The sequence below is a fragment of the Scomber scombrus genome, chromosome 21 (assembly GCF_963691925.1).
Source record: "Scomber scombrus chromosome 21, fScoSco1.1, whole genome shotgun sequence".
NCBI lineage: Eukaryota > Metazoa > Chordata > Actinopteri > Scombriformes > Scombridae > Scomber > Scomber scombrus.
This window is the reverse complement of record NC_084990.1, coordinates 22,663,432-22,682,331: the sequence shown is the minus strand read 5'-3', so window position 1 is coordinate 22,682,331 and position 18,900 is coordinate 22,663,432. Positions and strand designations below refer to the sequence as shown.

The 18,900-nt window shown below is 43.4% G+C and overlaps 1 protein-coding gene across 1 annotated transcript in view; it reads right to left on the bottom strand.

The window, feature by feature from the left end:
* Positions 1-176: 176 nt before the first annotated feature.
* Positions 177-18,900, bottom strand: part of wnt3 (wingless-type MMTV integration site family, member 3) — a 21,616-nt gene continuing 2,892 nt past the window's right edge. Inside the window, exons 2-4 of the mRNA XM_062442235.1 lie at positions 7,182-7,423; positions 4,092-4,357; positions 177-656 (exon numbers count right to left, since the gene is read on the bottom strand). Of these exons, the coding sequence (XP_062298219.1) occupies positions 177-656; positions 4,092-4,357; positions 7,182-7,423 (988 nt within the window). The remainder of the gene's footprint in view (positions 657-4,091; positions 4,358-7,181; positions 7,424-18,900) is intronic.

Below are 18,900 nucleotides of genomic sequence, written 5' to 3'. Positions count from 1 at the left end.
GTGGTTTTTTTTTTGGGGGGGGGGGGGAGCAGGGAAGAGCCGTGCAGGAGCTTGGAAAGGGTAGAAAGATGGGAAGGTGGAAGGGAAGGGAAGGGGAGGGGGGGCAGCACTTGTAGTCCAGCAGTCTGTTTCTGTATCTAAACACTTCTTCTTCTTCCTCCTTCTCATCCTCTTCCTCACTTGCACGTGTGCACGTCGTAAACGCGCACGCACTCCTGACAGCTGACGTAGCAGCACCAGTGGAAGATGCAGTGGCACTTCTCTTTGCGCTTCTCAGTCCGGGTGTTGTGTCCTCGTCCGCAGCACAGCAGGTCGCAGCCCTCGATGCCGTGCGACGACACGTTGCACACCCGGTCGCGAGTCCCGAACGAGCCGGTCTCCGGGTTGGGCTCGCAGAAGTTGGGCGAGCCCTCGTAGTAGACCAGGTCGCGTTCGGTCGGGTGCTTGAAGAAGTTGTATTTGACTCGCAGCGTCTCCACCCAGCCGCGCGACTCCCGGTGCTTCTCCACCACCATCTCCGAGGCGCTGTCGTACTTGTCCTTCAGGTAGTCGCCCAGCATGCGGAAGTCCGGCTGCGCCCACCAGCACGTCTTCACCTCGCAGCTTCCTGACAGGCCGTGACATTTACAGCGCAGGTGCATGTGGTCCAGGATGGTCTGAGGAGAAAACAGCAGAAAAAAGATGTTTTAATATCCGTCATTGTTGAATAAAGCAATAAAAACATGGTAGAATCATCTCTGGTCATCTCCAAACCTGAAGAGAATAACTCTAAATGTTTAATTAATCCTTTAATGAAGCTGCCAGATAGTGAACAGAGTGTTTATCTATTTATTTATCATTATTTAATGGAATATGATGAATACTGCATATCTGAAAGGTGTTTTTTTATTGTATTTGGTACATTTGCACATCTAAAAATGTGTCTCAGCTGCACAAAATGTTAAAAAATGATGCATTTTATGTCCATTTTTGTATATTGTGAGTCACATTAGGAAAAGTCCAGCTAGAACAAAATGTGTATAGGGTGTTTTTACAGCTCTTAAATATAAAAATGGGTTAAATTTGACTCTGAATAGTATGTAAGGGGTTAACTAAGAAGCAGCTATTCATCAACTTCTTTCCTAATGTCTTAAGATAAAATAAGACAAGAAGTACTTTATTAATCCCCTTGAGGGGAAACTTAAAGGAATGCTTCACTAAAAATCTGTCTTTAGTATAAAGATGTACTAGAGCTTTGAAAGGTGAAGCAGTTAAAAGATTCAAATCATGATCCAGAGTCCCAAAAAAAAGTGTCAAAATGATTGATCCACTTCTTCAGCTGTGAATCTATTTATTTAATAGGCTCCAAACAATCTTCGCTTTGCTAATAAATGAATAAAAACGTCACTTCTTCTGAGTTATGAAGACAGAAGAAGTTGTTCACACCAGCTAGAGGTGATGAGCAGCTGATACCAGAAAGACTGATTACTCCTTTAATTAACTTTTTAAAAAATGTGCTTGCTTCAGTGTTTTGAGGAGGAGGAGGAGGAGGAGGGGGTTGCGGGAGGTTGAGTAAGTCACCACAAAGCAAAGATCTGCTGGGATTTTATGGTCAGAAATCTACAGGAAACTCAGTAATGCAGACTAACAAAACCGCTAAAGACTCACCGAGCCGAGCCAAGAAAAACAATATGCCACCGCCTGCAATTTATTTAAGTGTCATGCAGCTGTTGAAGCACAGAGGCTCCGAGCCGCCGCCGCCGCCGCTCCTCCTGCTCCTCCTACTCCTCCTCCTGCTGCTGCTGATCCTCTCTGTGAAGTCGACGGCTCACAACACGGTGAGTGTGCTGCCTGACTGCCGCGGGGCATATTTCACCTTTGTGTTTTGATTTTGTGTCGTGTGAAGTTGCTTTAATTCAATTCAACTAGAGCTATATTTAGCTGCAGAATTCCCCCCAGCTGGAGCGGAAGGCAGGTGGCCGTGGCACCTCTGGGTGAGGAGGAGGAGGGAGGAGGAGGAGGAGAGGGGGGACGACGACTAGTGACATCACACTGTTAGCTTGTCATGCCAACATCAAATCTCAGAGGCCCCTCAGGCAGGTAGATGGAGGAGGAGGAGGAGAGGGTTGAAGAGTGGAGCGTGAGAGGGCCAGGTGGTGAGAAGAGAGGAGGAGAGAAGGAGCAGGAGAAGAGAGGAGGAGGTAAGGAGAGGGGAAGGAGAGGACGAGGAGTAGGAGGAGGAAAGGAGAGGAAGAGGAGATGAGAAGGAGAGGAGAGGAAAGGAGAAGGAGAGGAGAAGGAGTGGAGAGGAAAAAGCGGTGAAGGAGAGGAGGAGAGGAAAGGATAAGGAGAGGGAGAAGAAAAGAAAGAAAGGAGAAGGAGAGGAAAGGAGAAGGAAAGGAGAAGAGGAGAAAGAAAGGAAAGGAAAAGGAGAAGGAGAAGGAAAGGAGACGAGAAGGAGAGGGGAAGGAGAAAAAGAGGAGAAGGCGAAGAGAGGAGAAGGAGTGGAGAGGAGATAGAGGAAAGAAGAAGAGGAGAAGGAGAGGAAAGGAGAAGGAGTGGAGAGGAGAGCAGAAGAAGATGAGAAGGAGAGGAGATAGATGAGAGAAGGGGAGGAGAGGAAAGGAGGAGAGGATGAGGAGAAGGAGTGGAGAGGAGAGGAGAAGAAGATGAGGAGAGGACAGTAGATAGAGGAGAGGAGCAAGTCATGATGTTTTAAATCTGAGCTGATTTCTTTCTCCTCTTTCTCTTCCTTCTCTTTCTCCTATTTCTCCTCTTTTTTCTCCTCCTTCTCCCCTTCTCCCTCCCTCCTACCTTCAAACTCACTCGGGTTATTTGACTTTCAGGGAGTTTTTTTCATTGGGGATGCAAAACATGAAAGAAGGGCGAGATGTAGGAGCAAAGGCAGCAAAGAGAGAGAGAGAGGAGAAGAGAAGAGGAGGAGGAGGGTTTTGCTTTAAACGAGTAATTAACCAGTCATTCAATGTCAAGTGCTCGCTTTCAGGTGGAAACTTAGAAATGTGCGGACAAGTCAAATACCGAATCCTTCTCCCTTCACACGGCAATTAGTGATCCCACACACTAATGTTTCCTGGATGAATGCACCGGGTCATTTTTCCATCGTGTTTACTCTCCTCCTTTCTCCTCCTCTTTTATTTATAGAGCTCATAATGTGATATGTTTTACAGCGCTGTGAAGGATCCTGCTGTATAAAAACATGCTTATAGTCAGACTTATTATATTATACAACATATTTTTTAACTATTAAACCCCAAACTGATTCATAAAGGAGACATATGATGCACATTTGCAGCTCTGGGGCTCAACTGGAACATCTTTTACACTATTTACGGCTCAAAAAACCTTTAAACTCTTTATTATTCTAATACTGGCTCTTTATGCAGCTCCTCAGTTCAGCCTCTGTCTAAAAACAGGCCGTTTTAGCTCCTGTCTCTTTAAGGCTCCCCTTTAAATAGACTATAGTAGTGGTGTTTTACTTCTTTTTCATCGTTTTTTACTCAAAATAGAAACTCCTTAATAACATCTGTACATGTTTGAGCCTGAATATGATCCGAAATATGCGAGAGGACGACTTTTAAAAACAACCTGGCTACTGACGGACAACCTGATGTCATCACGAGGAGGAAGTAGAGGTAACTTCTGTCTTTCAGGAAGCATTTTTTGATATGTTTACATCAAGTTTGGGGCATTTTGACCATGTTTAACGTCATAAAAAGCATGATTTGTCTCCTTTTTATTCTACAGAAAACACTAAAAACTTGTCTTTTAATTTATGTGGCAGCAGTTTGTGGTTGACTCTTTCTGGTTTCAACATCAGTAAATTCTCTCTCTTGGTCTTTAGGTGAATGGCAGTCCATTGTCTTGACCTCAACCTCATCCTATAACTTTTAGATGACCTGGACCTGACTTTTTTATCACCTAACATCAGTGTCAGCTGCACTTAAGCTCTTGTGGTTGAAAGAGAGTGAATCCATGCAGGCTTCCCCAAAGAGAAAAGGCTATTATAGTATTTTAATAATGAGAGATATTCAAGCTATCTACTTGTGTCCCTGCAGAGTTTCCTCCTACAGAACGTGTCTAAATGTGTTTACCGTGCGTCCCGCTTCGTTATTGTGTCTGTTCATCGCTGATCGGGCGTCCGGACGGTTCTCTCTGGCGTCGGCGAACTCTCTGGACACCAGCACCCCGAACTCCGCGTCCTCGCTGCAGCCGCCCCATTTCCACCCCTCGCCCGGAGGCCCCTTGTGGTGGGAGTCACAGCCGCACATGGTGGACGTGCCCTCGGCGCAGGAACGCGTCACGGCGAAGGCGACGCCGGCCGAAGCTATGGCGTGGACGAAGGCCGACTCTCTGGTTGCTGAGAGAGAAAGAGGAAGAGAGATGAAGACAGACACAAAAGGTAAAAAAAAAAAAAGTGTCAATCATGAGTTGCACATGGACAAGAGCCATCTCTACTACTGCCAACATCCAGACAGACGTATTGAAAGGGAAACCTTCAGGCGATAACCTTTTAACACAGCATTTCATCTTAGAGGAGGCACACTTCTGCAACGGTATTTGCCACTGTGAAAAAAAAAAGTTCAGCCTATAGAAACTGACATATTTCAACCCCCCCTCTTCCTCTCCTCTCCTACTTCATTATATGTAAACATGATTCACAGTCTGTACCGTACTGTCGTCGCCGAGGAGGAAGTACTACAGGACGAACATGAAGGAGCCTAAAAGCAGAGTCCCTGCAGTGACATCAGCCCATTGTGTCGATGTCAGTAAGGCCTAATGCTCAGTGGGATCTCACTGACCTCCTGTCATCCCTGAGGTGTGCTGCTGCTTTGCATCTGGATAGTGTTTCAGGAATGTTGTCACCCCTTCCTCCCTCCTCCCCGCCGCCTCCCATCTCCTAAACCCCCCCCCCCCCGTTCAGAGCCCGAGGCCTTCAGGTGAAACTTAGCAGTGTGTCGGCCTGTTTCTTTTTTGGAGGGATGGAGTTACGCCTCCTTTGAAGGCAACAGCTTATTATGTAACCAGACACCATTGTTTCACAATCACAGCACACTTACCACGGCTCACCCATTACACACCAGCTATCTCTGTTACACACACACACACACACACACACACACACACACACACAGGTATGGAGAGGCGTCTCGAGAAGGGTTTCAAACTTAGATCACACAGTTGCCACTAAAGCCAGAAATTCCTCTTCAATCCCAATCAGACCGCTTTAAATGCAGCCAGACAAAGGTTTACTCATGTTATGGGGCTTCGGGCTCATCATATTTCTCACCGTGAATGTGTCTGGAAGCAAAGTTATGACTAAAAAAGTGTGTTTTTGCCTGTAGGGGCTAATTCAGTGCATGTGTAATCAAAAAATAGGGATGTATTATGTGTCTATATATTTCTGATGTGTGATTTTTGGACGTTCAACCTGAAGACACCCACACCAATATGATATTTCTATGTTATTATATCTTAAATGATCATTCTGGGTGACACACACTCCTCAGGTTGGGCATCCCCGTTCACCCTGGCAAGCCTTAGCCGGGCCCTCCTCAACATGGGCCTGTGAGCTCGGGGCCCCTGGAGCTCTGGCTCTTAGCCAAGGCTAGCGCTGCTGCTGCTACCTGCTGGGCCCATCAATCCGCCTTTGTTTCCCTTGTGTCACACTGTATTATCCACACAAAGGGCCCAGCGACTCGCGCCCCCACAGCCCCGCTCTGCCCGGAGCTGGCATTCCCTAAACTCCCTAACCCCCTCGCTCTCTCTCTCTCTCTCTCTCTCTCTCCAGCCACCCCTCCGCCAACACCCTGAGCTGAAATCCCATACACCACCACCACCCACCACAGGACCTCAACCCCCCACTTCCTCCAGGCATCCACCACCACCAACACCACTACACCAGCATCACCAACACACTGCTTAAGGTGGCTGGAGCTGGTGGTTCTTAGCTCTCCTTTCCTTCCTCTAACTCCAACTCCAACCCCCCCCCCCCCTCCTTCCTCCATTCATCAGTCCTAAAAAAGTGAGTGAGAGACGCTCCTCTTCCCTCTTTCCCTCCTTCCTTTGCTTCCCTATCCCAAAGTGGTGCACACCCGGGCTAGGTTGGGAAGAGATCCCCTTTCAGCCTGTTTTCATGACAGAGTCAAAAGGGCGTGTGAATGGGGCGTCCGTGGGAGCTGGACTGTGTGAGGCGCGCACTGGTCTTCATGCACAGTAGGGGTTGAGCAGAGCCCCCCGGCCCTTTTCTATTGCCTGTAATCTCATTTGGCCTCCCCTCTCCCTTTTATTTGACTGAGGAGCTTGGACTGCTCACGCTGCCCATTTCTGCCCAGATTCCTTCCCCTCTGACACACAGGCTAATTCATTTCCAATCAGCCACCTCGCTCGCAAACACACAAACTTCTACATTTATAATTAGGGAGACCTCGAGCAGAAGGGGAAGGTGGACACCTGTGCCTGTTGTTTGCTACTGTCAAGCTTTCGGGAGCGGGAGTGTTTTAAAAAAAAAAGGAAAAGAAAGACGGAGGCAGGAGGCAGGAGTTAGGAGTTAGGAGCAATCTGACAATTAGCATTCTGCGTGTGAAGTGCCTGATGGATGTCTACCAGTATATCAGCTGTACTTGTCAGGTTTTGCTGATAGATTTACGGCCCTGACCCCCTTTCATGTACGAGAGTGTAAACACGGCGAAGGAAAACCGTAAAAAAGAAAGAAAAAAGAAAGATAGATAGAAAAGAAAGAAAAAGGAGCCTCCGACTACGAAAACAAATGCGATATTGAAGGTAAAGATGGATGTAAGTGGAATAATGTGTCAGTGCTTGTACCTGCGCTCATTTTTCTCACTGCAGCCAGGAAAGGTGTATATTATTGTAATTGCCCTAGTTAGTCGTTTGTCAGCAGAAGCCCAAAGAAAGAACAGGCAGTGCTGAGCCTTAGGGTGCAAACTGTGTAAAATGCTTCATGTTGAGTGTTTGTAACAGCTTGCAGTAGCCTTCGCTGTGCTGCCTACTTCTTCTTCTTCTCTCTCTCTTTTAACAGCCGCGTGTTGTTTGGCACAGATTCATTAAGATCATAACTTATTTTACATACATGTGTTCATCGTTACAAAATGCAGCAATAAAGATTCATGTCAGCCTTTTTTCTTCTTCTTCTTCTTTTTACACATAAAAAAACCCAAACCAACCTTTATCTAGCACGGGGCCGAAGATGGCGAGGTTGTCCTTAATGGTGGTGCAGTTCCACCGGCGGCCCCTGAACTGGTGCTGGCACTCCTGGATCCCCAGTTTGACCCCTTCAGCGACACTGGGCATGATCTCAATGTAGTTGCGACAGAATCGCAGCTGCTTGGGCACCAGGCCGGGGATGGAGCCGCACAGGATGGGCTGGGAACCCAGAGATGAGTACTGCTGCCCGAGAGCCAGCGACCTAAGACACACAGAGAGAGAGGAGAGATTAATTTAAGGAGACCATAAACATCTCTGCGTGTGTGTTCAGTAGTCATCAAACATCAACATCTTAACATTATATGAAGCTAAACTGTTTTCTCATGCTGTGCTGGTTAATGCCGGGGTATTGAAGTGTCATAAATTGGATTTAAACGCACGGTCAGCTTTGTAATTAAGGTGGATTAGGGTAATATGGGACATTGACTAATGTGGGACAACTAAGCTCCAAAGCCTTTCTCTCTTTTTCTATTCAGTTATTTTAAAGCTAACTAGTTTATGCCTACTGTGTAAGTTACATTGTTTAAAATAACACATGTGAAAATACAGACTAGTATACCTACTGAATTAAATGACCAAATATGGGTATGCACATTCAGATTGTTTTGGCAGATAAGGTTGCTTTGTATAAATAAAAGTATTTCTAAGCCTTTAAAACAAGTGTCCACAAATTCTGAAACTTTTGAGTTCAATATGCAATCAATTCTTCTGCTTTCATAATGATATTAGGTGTTAATATAATGTATTCGATTCATATGTGAATAGGGTTAACAAGTCAAGAATTGCAAAAAAAAGTGTCCCATATTACCCTAAATCCACCTTAACTGCACGTAATCCTTTGATCAGAAACTTCCTGATTTAAATCAAAACACAGTGATTTCAGTGAGCAACGTCGTCTCTTCGCAGGTATTGAAAGAATTCAAACGATACTCAACCCCGGTGCTTTTTTTTTTTACCGATTTTTTTTATAGGATGTGGGAATTTGGAAGCGCCTGCCTCAGCCTGTGCCCTCCCTGAACTCAACCCCACAATAGCGCTGATGGTGACCTGCCAGAGAGGCCTCCCTGAAAGGCAACCTGCTCCACGAGAAGGAGGGCTGCTTCACTTTCGGCTTTCATTAATCTCATGTTTTACTGTGAGCGTTTCTCTGACAGTACAGTGATTCATACTTGAGTGTTTTATTGACTTATCTGCTTAATGTAGTTTATACAAAGAGCTCCTGTTTATTTTGTCTCCTTTTTTTTTTTTTTTTTTTCTCCACCAAGAAGTGAAGGGGAGGGGAGGCTAATAGGCCCCACTTCAGGGCAGGGATACAAGCTATTAGTACTGACTTTTCAAAGTGTTTCCACTTGTTAGCATACACAGATCTGCTGATCTAACAGATAACACACAAGAACCTGTCTGATTAGTTTGGGAAAAGCCCCCTCATATAATTTAAAATATATGAAAACACCTGCCTCAGCACCTTCCATCATTTGTGGTTTTCCTCTGGAGGTGATGTGTTTTTTTTTTTTTTTTAAGAGTGACAGCGATCGCAGCCGAGCTCTGCTTAAGTGATGGGAACAAAAAAACAGCAATATCTGAAGCTGTAAGCGCCGCCGCAGCAGAAGAAGAAGAAGAGCCGTGCAGATGTGCCTAAGCAGGGATTAATCACAACACGAGACAGCCAAGACCGGCCCGTGATGCCAGAAACCATTATAGTTTCATTCAGGTAATTAATTTTAATTGCCTTCTATTTTTCTTGAAATAAAAGAGAGAGAGAGAGAGAGAGAAAGAAAGAAGGAAAAAAAAACCAAAAAAAAAACATGTTTGCCGTGCCCTTGTTTTAACACGCTTTCTGAGGTGACAAGCTCAAACGAAACTGAGCGGCTCCCTCCAGAAGCTCAGGCGGTTACTGTAGGATGTCTGACTCAAATTTCATGTTTATTTATTTATGAAGATACAGTCGATCACCTGAGGAAACCCACATGTACAGGTCTGCACGCTTTATAAGAGAAGTGGGTGAAGGGGGAGTTTTTCTTTTTTTGCAGGTTTAGATGCAAGACTCTCCAGACACTACACTTGAGTTTGAGGAGGACAACGTGGCGCTGGAGGGCTATGAAAGGATCACGAGATGGGAAGGAGGGGGGGTGGGGGGGGGGGGTGGTGGAGGTGGGAGGGTGACAAATGCCGTTGATCAGATCAGAGCGCCACTCAGGATGACCTCAGGACCCCCGCAGGGCGCAACCCAATCACAGCAGCCTCTGACTCTGACAGATGAGTGCGGCGGCGCAGTGCCCCACCCCGACACACACACACACACACACACACACACACACACACACACACACACAAGTCAAACCATTGAAGTCACAGGAGAGAAAACAACAAAAAAAACAAAAATCCCCCTTTAGATAGTTCTCAGCTCATGTGCACTTTTGCTTTCTACATGTGGCCACCACCAAACCCCCCCCCCCCCCCCCCCCCCCCCCTTCCTCCTCTTCTCCTCCCTTCTTTTGATCTCAGGTGAGCATTGTTACAGTGAGCTCACAGGTATCAAGCTTTTACCCGAGGAGATTACGCACTGAGACATGATGGCTGTGTTGTTGTGTTGTTACAGCTGATCTCATAGTGAAAACATGGTGACACCCCCCCCTCCTTCCCCTCGCCCGCACCCCCCTCTTACATTTAGTGTTGTTGGCATGTGTTTCCTGACTGACGCTGATACACAACAAACTATTCTTATGTTTCAGAAAGACACACCGATATTTGACTGATATTAGGGGAGTGAAAAAGTTCAGATATCGATATATATCAGCTGATAATACAGAATATTTTTGCTTAAATGTAGTTATCAAACACCGTGATATTTGACAGTTTAACATTAAACGTTATTCTATAAAATGACATCAGTGCTCACAGATATATCAGTATCAATGAATATGCTGTCTGATGTGTGCCGATATTTTTAAAAGTTAAGTTATATTGGCCACATTTAATGAATATATGATGATCAAGTTTAACATATATATACTTTTCTTAGTTATATGTGTTCTTGGTTATTTAGTTATAGTTTAGTTTACTTAGTTATAGCTTATTATAATTATTACATTCCCATTGGGAGTGTAGTGTTTCAGTGCACTGATGTTATTTTATACAATAGAGTTTAATGTCAAATGGTTAAAATATCATAAACTTCAATAGGAATATAATGTAATAAAGAAAAAGGATCAAATATACATAAAGTGCTGCCTATATATCTGTAAAAATATAAATATATCAGCACTTATCAGACAACATAAGCACCCATACTGATATATCTGTGATGGGTCAATATCAGCTCTAATAAATCAACCCAAAAGCCTTCAAACAACTTTACGCACCAAGGCAAAAACAAGCTTCTTCTCTTTCATATCCAACTTAATAATCCAATTTTTAAAAATACTGCTTTGCTCAATTAGATGTTCCCTTTTGAAAGTTAGTAATGTGATAGCGCTCATCAATCTCCATCCATGTTCTCGTCACGAGTTTAACCAACCGAGCGATGGCAGCTACATGAGCTCATCGTCAGAGTCCTCTGATCCCGCCAGAAAACATCACTGAGTTCAAGTGTTGCTGACATCATGTTGTCTGGTGACTGCGAGTGACTAAAGGACCTTAATTACACTGTCTGCTAGCTCGGTTGCTGCCCATTAATCTCCCAGTCGTAGGAAGGGAACTCTTAAGGTCACGTGCTCCTCGACGGCATCGGCCTGTGAACTCAAAGACACATCTACCCTGTCCAAAAAAAACCCCCCAAAGACATCCGTGCATTCAGATATTTAACATCGCTGTGACAACTTCTTCCATTCAATACATCGCTCCTGCCACTCCAAACTCCATCCCCTGGCTTATCCAGTGAATTTGGGATTTCTGATGGAATCAATTAGCTAACCGCACGGGACTTTGTGGTGGACGTAGCGTGTTTAGACTACAAGCTCGTGGATCTGCCAGCCTATTTGTCTTTGTTTGCAAAGGATGTGCCTCGCTTGATCCGTATGGACAGACGAGATGAAAGGGATATCTTTTTTTTTTTGTTTTGGCGAGGTGCTAATGAGAGTCTTAACCCTGAGGGGGGTTTATGAGGCATATCGTGCAAACAGACACACACACACACACGCATGCACGCACGCACACGACGACCACGATGTGTGTGTGTGTGTGTGCGCCACGCTGATCCTGCCCCCCGCTCTGCTTTGCTGCCTCACTTCTCGGAAAGCCACGAGCGACCGACGTGTCTCAACCGAGCGAGGGAACAGCAACAGACGCCGAGACCTCCGCAGAGGAAAGAAAATGCCGGGGGAATCTGCTGCAGGGGACGAGACGCAGCAGCAGCAACAGCAAGAGCAGCGGGGGGAACTGCAGGGTTTGGCAGGTGCATGCCCGGGCAGGTTCGCATTGGGGCCTCTCGTGGCCTCGGGGGGGTTTTACGACTCGGTTGGGGGTTTTCTCAGTGTATAAACCGAAGGCTGATGTGAAAGTATGATGGGCTGCTGGAAACCACAGATATGAAACAAGAGGAAACAAAGGGATTCCACCACACACATTGCTGAAGAGTGGAAATTCACGCAATCAAAACTGAACCTGTCAACAAGAAACTTTTGACTCGACCGCTCCCAAAACGCAATAAAAATCACTACGACTCAAATATCTCAACTGCATCTCTCCATGCTCAGTTCAAGTCCTGGAGTGACTCAAGGAATCCTGTCCTATCACAAATATGTTGCAGCTGGGGTTGTGGGAGGTCTGCATTAAAGAAAAAAAAAAGGGGGGGGGGGGGGGTCGACTTGTTGTGGAGCACAAGTCTATGCACAGATGAGCTCTCTTATGTCCAGAGGTGCAAAAACGACCAGGTGACCCTCTGAACCTGTTGAGCAGAACATGACATTTGACCCCATCGCCGCCTCAAGCCGCCAAACAGAAAAACAATTTGAAGTTCATGAACAGGACCTCAACTAGCAGAGATCATCCTCAGCATGTTTGAGCTTCATTAATCAACAATAAGTTTGTGATTTTAATCGATTCATACTCCGTAGAGTCTTCAGTGATTTGCGTGGGAACCAACCAGGCCTCAATATATCTTCTCTTGAGTCTCCGCTTATCTGTCAGTAGTGTTGTTTAGTGCAAACCCAAAGCTGACCTTCTTAGCTTAGTGTAGTAAATTTAGATACTGAGCAAGCATGATATAGTACGAGTTTGAGATCTTCACACACGAGCATGCATAAATACAGATGCTCTAAGTTATACTATACATATGATGAGCAAAAGAGCTTTTATAAGAGCTACTTTAGGGAATAAGTTTAGCATTTTACAACCTTTAAAAGTTTATATGTACAGTACAAGTCGAAACTTTGGGCACAATTCCTTTGAATGAGACAAACTTTAGACTGATATTGTAGCGTAAAGCCAAAGTTTGACTCTCATATTGTTTTTTTTTTAACACATCTGAGACTTTGCCGTTGATGATTACACTAAAATCACACCAAGCATTTACTCTCCTCTTTACTAATCCTGTGAGGGACATGGCAACATTTAAAATAATTGTTTATTTATTTATTACTATCTTTTAAATGCACAGGACAGTATTTAGTTGCATCATGTGTATGCAGATACTCAGTGAAATGACAATAAAGTGCATCTTGAATCTTGAATAATTGCATATTCTAATATACAATAAATGTTCATATTTTTCTTGCGTTACACAAAACAATAAAAGGAAATAAACATATATACTGTATGTATCACTTCCGGCTGCCATTGTTCGTTTTGAATGTGGAAGTTATTTTAGCGTAATCATCCTTTCTAGAAACAAGCTTACATCATCAGACAGGTGATTATATTAGTGAAGTTTCAGATAAGTATAAGATAACAAAAGAACCTCTCTTCTCGTCTTTTCATTCAGAAAAATGACATCACATCCTGCAGTAGTAAGAAAGGATGGAGGCATTTTTTGTTCCTGAGAATATATATTCACATTCATTCAATAAAGTTGTTTTGTCTTCTCTTGTTAAACTGAGAGTTTCAAGTTGTTATTTGGATAAATACGACAAATCTGGAAATGGCTTCAAACGGTAAGTAAGTGTTTTGTTTAATTATTTTGCTTGTTTGTAGATATTTAACGTTAAGACTTGATGTCGAACGTTACATCGGAGGTGAAGAGCTAACGTCGAAACTTAGGTATAACACGATAATTAGTGTTACCTTACAGCTACGTTAACTTTCATCATTACGCCTCTTTTACGTAGAGTAGAGCTGCTTTAGTTTAACAATATCTGGGTTTTCAGTGTCTTTAAAGCATGTTTTACCTTCACGATGTCTGTGTTTTGTCGTAATATCCCATATAGACTAACAATGCTAACATCCTAAGTTCTTTGCGCTTGCACAGTTGGGTCACTGCATATGTTTACGTGTGATGACGTCACTTTTCGTGCCTCTCACTGCGAGCTAGCGCACCTGGCTAGCTAACATAAACTCCACTTTTACTAGCCAGCTTCTAAATCTACGTAACAAATAATACATTATAGAAGAAGTGGACATTTTTCACAGCTGTCAAAAGCAAAAGTACGATATGAAAGTGACGTAGACAAAGACAGGTAGCTATTAAACTAATGCAGTCAAATACAACAGAGCTGCATTAAATTCTACATTCATAAAGATTATAATGAGTGAGTTAGTGAGTATATTAGATTATTTTTGAGACATGTTTCTAATATTTTGTCCATCATAATGCTGTATGAGAACGTTAAAACCTAGCTGAAATGATCTACCTTGAGCTCTGGTTAAGAGACAGTATATCTTATATTTAAGGTAAGTCTTTCATGTTTAGCAGTAGCCTATATAACAAATTGAATGTTCAAGTGTCTGACAAAGTAGAGTGAAGCAGGAAGGAAAAAGAGTGCGATTAAAGAGCTTGTCACAATCCATCCCTCCATGCATTATTCCTCAGGCGCTGTTCAAAAAAGACTCTTGGATGGAAACCCTGCGTGCACGAGGCAGGTAGAGCAAAACTGCACGGTTGTGTTGCTACTTGTAAGTTCCTGAGGATGTCAGAGCGAGAACGAGAGAGAAAGAGAGAAGCGGGCGCCTTGTTCACGATGCCCTGATCTATGCAAACATAGTGACAACAACGCTAGCTGTGTGTATTTGGCTCGTAAACCACTCCTTCGTTTGTGGGGCATGCCGAAAACTGCTTACACATGATGATATAATTTTCCATTTCTTTTGATCACAGGCTGGGACACTCTCCAGGTTACTGCTGTCAGGTGAAGGGAAAGATATAAGGCTTGATGATGTATTCACAGGCCTACAGTTAGGGTGGGATTTTGATTGATTTTGGATCCAAGTTAGTAAAAAAAAAAAGAAAAAAGCCCTGATTTGTTCAGCCTTGAATCTAATAAATCTTTTATTAAATACTTTACTTCTCTCTTTTATCATATTAGCAAAGAGTAATATACTAAACATATGAGTTAGATCTTAAATATGAACTTCTAACTCCTGTTACTTGTTTAAAGCTACAGGAATTTGGAAAGATCCGACTTTAACAATCTTGATTTGATTAGATAAGCCATTCCGATATATTTGCCAATCGTGATTATCGACTATGGGTACAAGTTGTTCTTCGCCGTGTCTGAACAAGTTAACTTATTTCATTAAAGACAAATTAATGTTAGCTTATTCTTGCGTTTGTGCCTGAAGCGTTGAATCCCAAAGTGAGCTCTTGTCACTTCTTCTTCTTCTTCTTCTGTGTGAACTTCCTGGAAGAAGAAAAAAGGGCCTCTGCAAGTAACAGACGGCGAGAATATTGTTTGCATTAAACTCTTATCTACCCCTCATTTACCTCCTATATATATGTTGATGCCGCAGCTCAACTTGTCAGATTTGCCCCGGAGGACATCATGTTGCTAAATGAGGCTTTTGGAGAAGAGCAGCAGCAGAGAAGAGAGAAGCCGCAGACGTGCAAACTGAAAACATTGCCATCAAGAATCTCAACAATCCCACAGCAGAGAGTCCGCGGAGAGATAAAGACACTCGACAAAGAGAGTAAAGTGGGCCAAGGAAAGTTGCCGGCTTTGCCCGAGGATGGGACTTTTCCTGGTGGAGGCTGGAATGCAAAGCTCTCCTGTCTGTGTTTTGTTGTCTTCTCTTTTTTTTTTTTTTTTTCTTTGGCACACTTTTGATTTGTGGTCCAACAGCTCCTGGCTGATCAGATAAAAAATGACAGGACCCCTGAAAAATGTTCCAACCTGTTCTTTCTTTCTACCTCCTTTTACCTCTTTCCTCTCTCTCTCTCTCTCTCTCTCTCTCTTTCCTTCTATCTCTGCAGACTGTTGCAGCGAGTGCGGAGTTGGGACAAGGAGCCCCTGCAGTCACAAGTATGGAGACGTGAAGAGGGGAAACTGAACAGGGTGTAAACTTGTGAACCTGCCTGTCAGGAAGTGAAGCAGAGCAGCAGCAGCAGCAGCGGTAGCTCCGTGCACAGTAGTACACCGGAGAGTACGAAGCTCATTACAATCGCACGTCAGACTCGAAAGGCTCTGTCTTTTTTTTTTTTTGGGGGGGGGTGGTGGTTATCTTTGCGTGGACACAACAGAGTCTGAGCTGTTGTCTCAAGAGGACGGAGCGTGTTTGAATGAGACTCTTGGGGAGAGGGGGGGGGGGGGGGGGGGGCTCGAGGGTGTGAATGAACCACACAACTCAAACAGCACATTGTTTCCCTGCTCATTAGAGGTAGCTTGTTGGCTGCTGCTGCTTGAATTGTCAGCAGTAATGCATCCTATGCAAATCATAACTTGTAATGGATTGTCAGGAATCTTCCAGCCTATGTCTGGAATTTTTCTTTGTGGACATTTCAAAACACCGCACATCTGTGTCTTTAAAAAGTAATTAAAAAACTAAAAACTTAATCGTTGTTGACTTTAACACACGTAGGTGGCGAGGTGGGAAACCTTGGCTTGATGACGCTTTGCCAGTCCGCAGTTATTTCACTCACAGGCACAAAAAAAAACCCGCTAATAGCTCACAAACCCTCCCCAACGCTGATCTGTTGTTGCAGGTTCCTGTCTTTATGAAACAAACTGTTCTTCTATGTTTATGCCTCTACTTTATATACTTCACGTGTACATCGATAGTTCTCTGGTGCAAGGCTGAGCTGTAAAAGGATGCTCTGACAGCTGGTGTCAAACATCTGTCGCCAGTTTTAGACTATTTTATTTGGGTTTGGTTCATGCGCTCTCGTGTTTTTTGGATAATATTGAACTTTTTGGAGATGTTTGGCCTCTTTTCTTAACTTTAAAAAAGGGTTTTGTAGTAAAGTATGGTTATATTTCTCAATTTAAAGTATTATATATTTAGATATCGGCACTTAAAGTCAGCTGTTCCAATCTGAAGAAGTTAAACACACCTTTTATTTGAAATGGTTTATTGATAGTAATCTTGTAATTTAGACATGTTGAATGATTTTCCTCTCTTTCTTTCTTCCTCTCTTTCTTTCTACACTGCATCTATTCATTGTTTAATGAACCCGACCGTTGACCTGAGGGCTTTGTGCACAGGTGTGATCAGCACATCTTTGTCACTGACCCCGTAAGGTCAGAGAAATTACTCTCTTCTAATAATTAACCTGTGTTACAGCCACGCAGGTGAGATTCGTCAGGTAATGAAGACTTTAAATATTACGAGTGTGTGTGTGTGTGTGTGTGTGTGTGTGTGTGTGTGTGTGTGTGTGTGTGTGTGTGTGTTTGCCTCCCTACACACGTGTCCCTAACGATCTCTTTGCCTCTGGCCGTCGCTGCTTTTTCCTTTGAGGAACTGTCCTGGCCTGTGTTTTTAGTGCGGCTAATAGCTATGCGCTGGGGGACTTTGTCATTTCCTACAAGAGCACACTGCATGTCCTTTGATGGTGGGGGAAGATTAGGACTCGCCTTCACTACTTTGAAATACCACTCTCCTTTGAACCTCTCACCTAGCCTGGGTTTGGCTTGGGTAATGTCATCCCACATGCTTGTTGATTAAAGACGAGTCCAAGTTGTAGGTTTGGACGTTTTTTTTGGGGGGACAACGTGCTTTAACATCAGTGTCAATTCATCATATTAAAAAACTTTTGGAGACTCAATTATGGCGTTAAACCTGCAGCGGTAGTAATATTATTTATATGTGTATTTTATATATCCTGTTTCCCTGTGGATGTCACTCTATGAGGAGACGTTTCTCTTAAAGCATTAGCCCAAAATTGCCTTTGACCCCGGCCCTGTGGCGGCTCTCAGCCATTCATAATGAAACCCTAACGTTTCTTATGAATGACATTCTTCAGGACTTTCCTGCTCTTTTCTCCACCTTCAAACCGCTCCGTCGAGAATAATACCCGAACATCCTTGATCTTTTCACACAGGGGCGGCAGACGGAGGATTTTCTCGCAGTAAGAATCATTTAAGTGATCCCTCCGCCAGTGGTGGTAGGGGTTTTTTTTTTTGGGGTTGAAGATTGGATTGAGGATTGGAGGGGAGGGGTGTCACAGTCATATAATGACATTCCTGAGACCCAGAGATGGACTCTAGAGCCCCATTTAAGCCGCTCAGGTTGAACTGGAAAGGTCTGTGTGTGTGTGTGTGTGTGTGTGTGTGTGTGTGTGTGTGTAGACTGGGTAGTTTGGTTAACCTAGATAGCTTTGCGTAAGATCTTTTTGGAGAGGTATGGAGCTGATATTAATGAGGCCCCAATGGTTCCCGAAACTTCCACAAGTGGCACTTCAAACGGCAAATATAATTTTTAGTTCAGGAAGCTGCATTTAGACTTTAATTTGCTCCAAATCAGCGATAGATAAAGTTAAAAGTGAATCACTGAAAGCTTTAAAATATCTAAAAGTGTGACACCTTTAAATGTAATATTCTTATGTATTATTATTCTTTTATGTCTTATAACATAATATCCGATTATAACTGCTTTAAAAGCTTTGTGGTTTCTGCTCAGATTACTTTTGCTTCACCGAAGTAGAGCTCAAACAAAGCTGTCAAGATGTACTAAGTCAGTAAGTAAAATGTTATCTATGTTGCACCTTTTAAATCCAAGGTAACAAAGTGCTTTTACGAAAGGATAAAAGGCTAAAAGAAGAAAAAAATGAATAGGAAAAAGGAGACATAGCACATTAATAGCAGTTAAATGCATCTAAAATCAAAATAAATCCTAATTTCCTACCTTTATATATTATAAAGGGACTTTGTGTGTTACTCATTAAAGCAACAAAAGCTGGTGATGATTTCAGCGTCAACACACTGAGCAGAAATGTATCATTGAGCATTTAGAGACAACATCGATACTGATTAGTTTGGACCTGTTTGCTGTTATCTCTTTATCTGTTTTTATGCCTCATTGTTTGTCTGATTAATTTCAGCTTTCATGACGGCAATCATTTAAAATCTTAAGCAACATTAAGCACTGAAACATGGCCTTAAACTTTAAAATCACAATGAGCGGCAGCAAAAAAAAAGAAATTTACATTCAAGTGTACGACGACGACCACGACGACATCTCTCGCTTTTTTGTCTTGTGCAGATTTTTAACAGCAGTGATGATAACAGGAGGATTAAGAAGAAAAACACTTATTGGATTTAAGCATCTCGTGGCTATGCGGCGTGATATGACAGTCAGAGTTAAACCGATAATCAC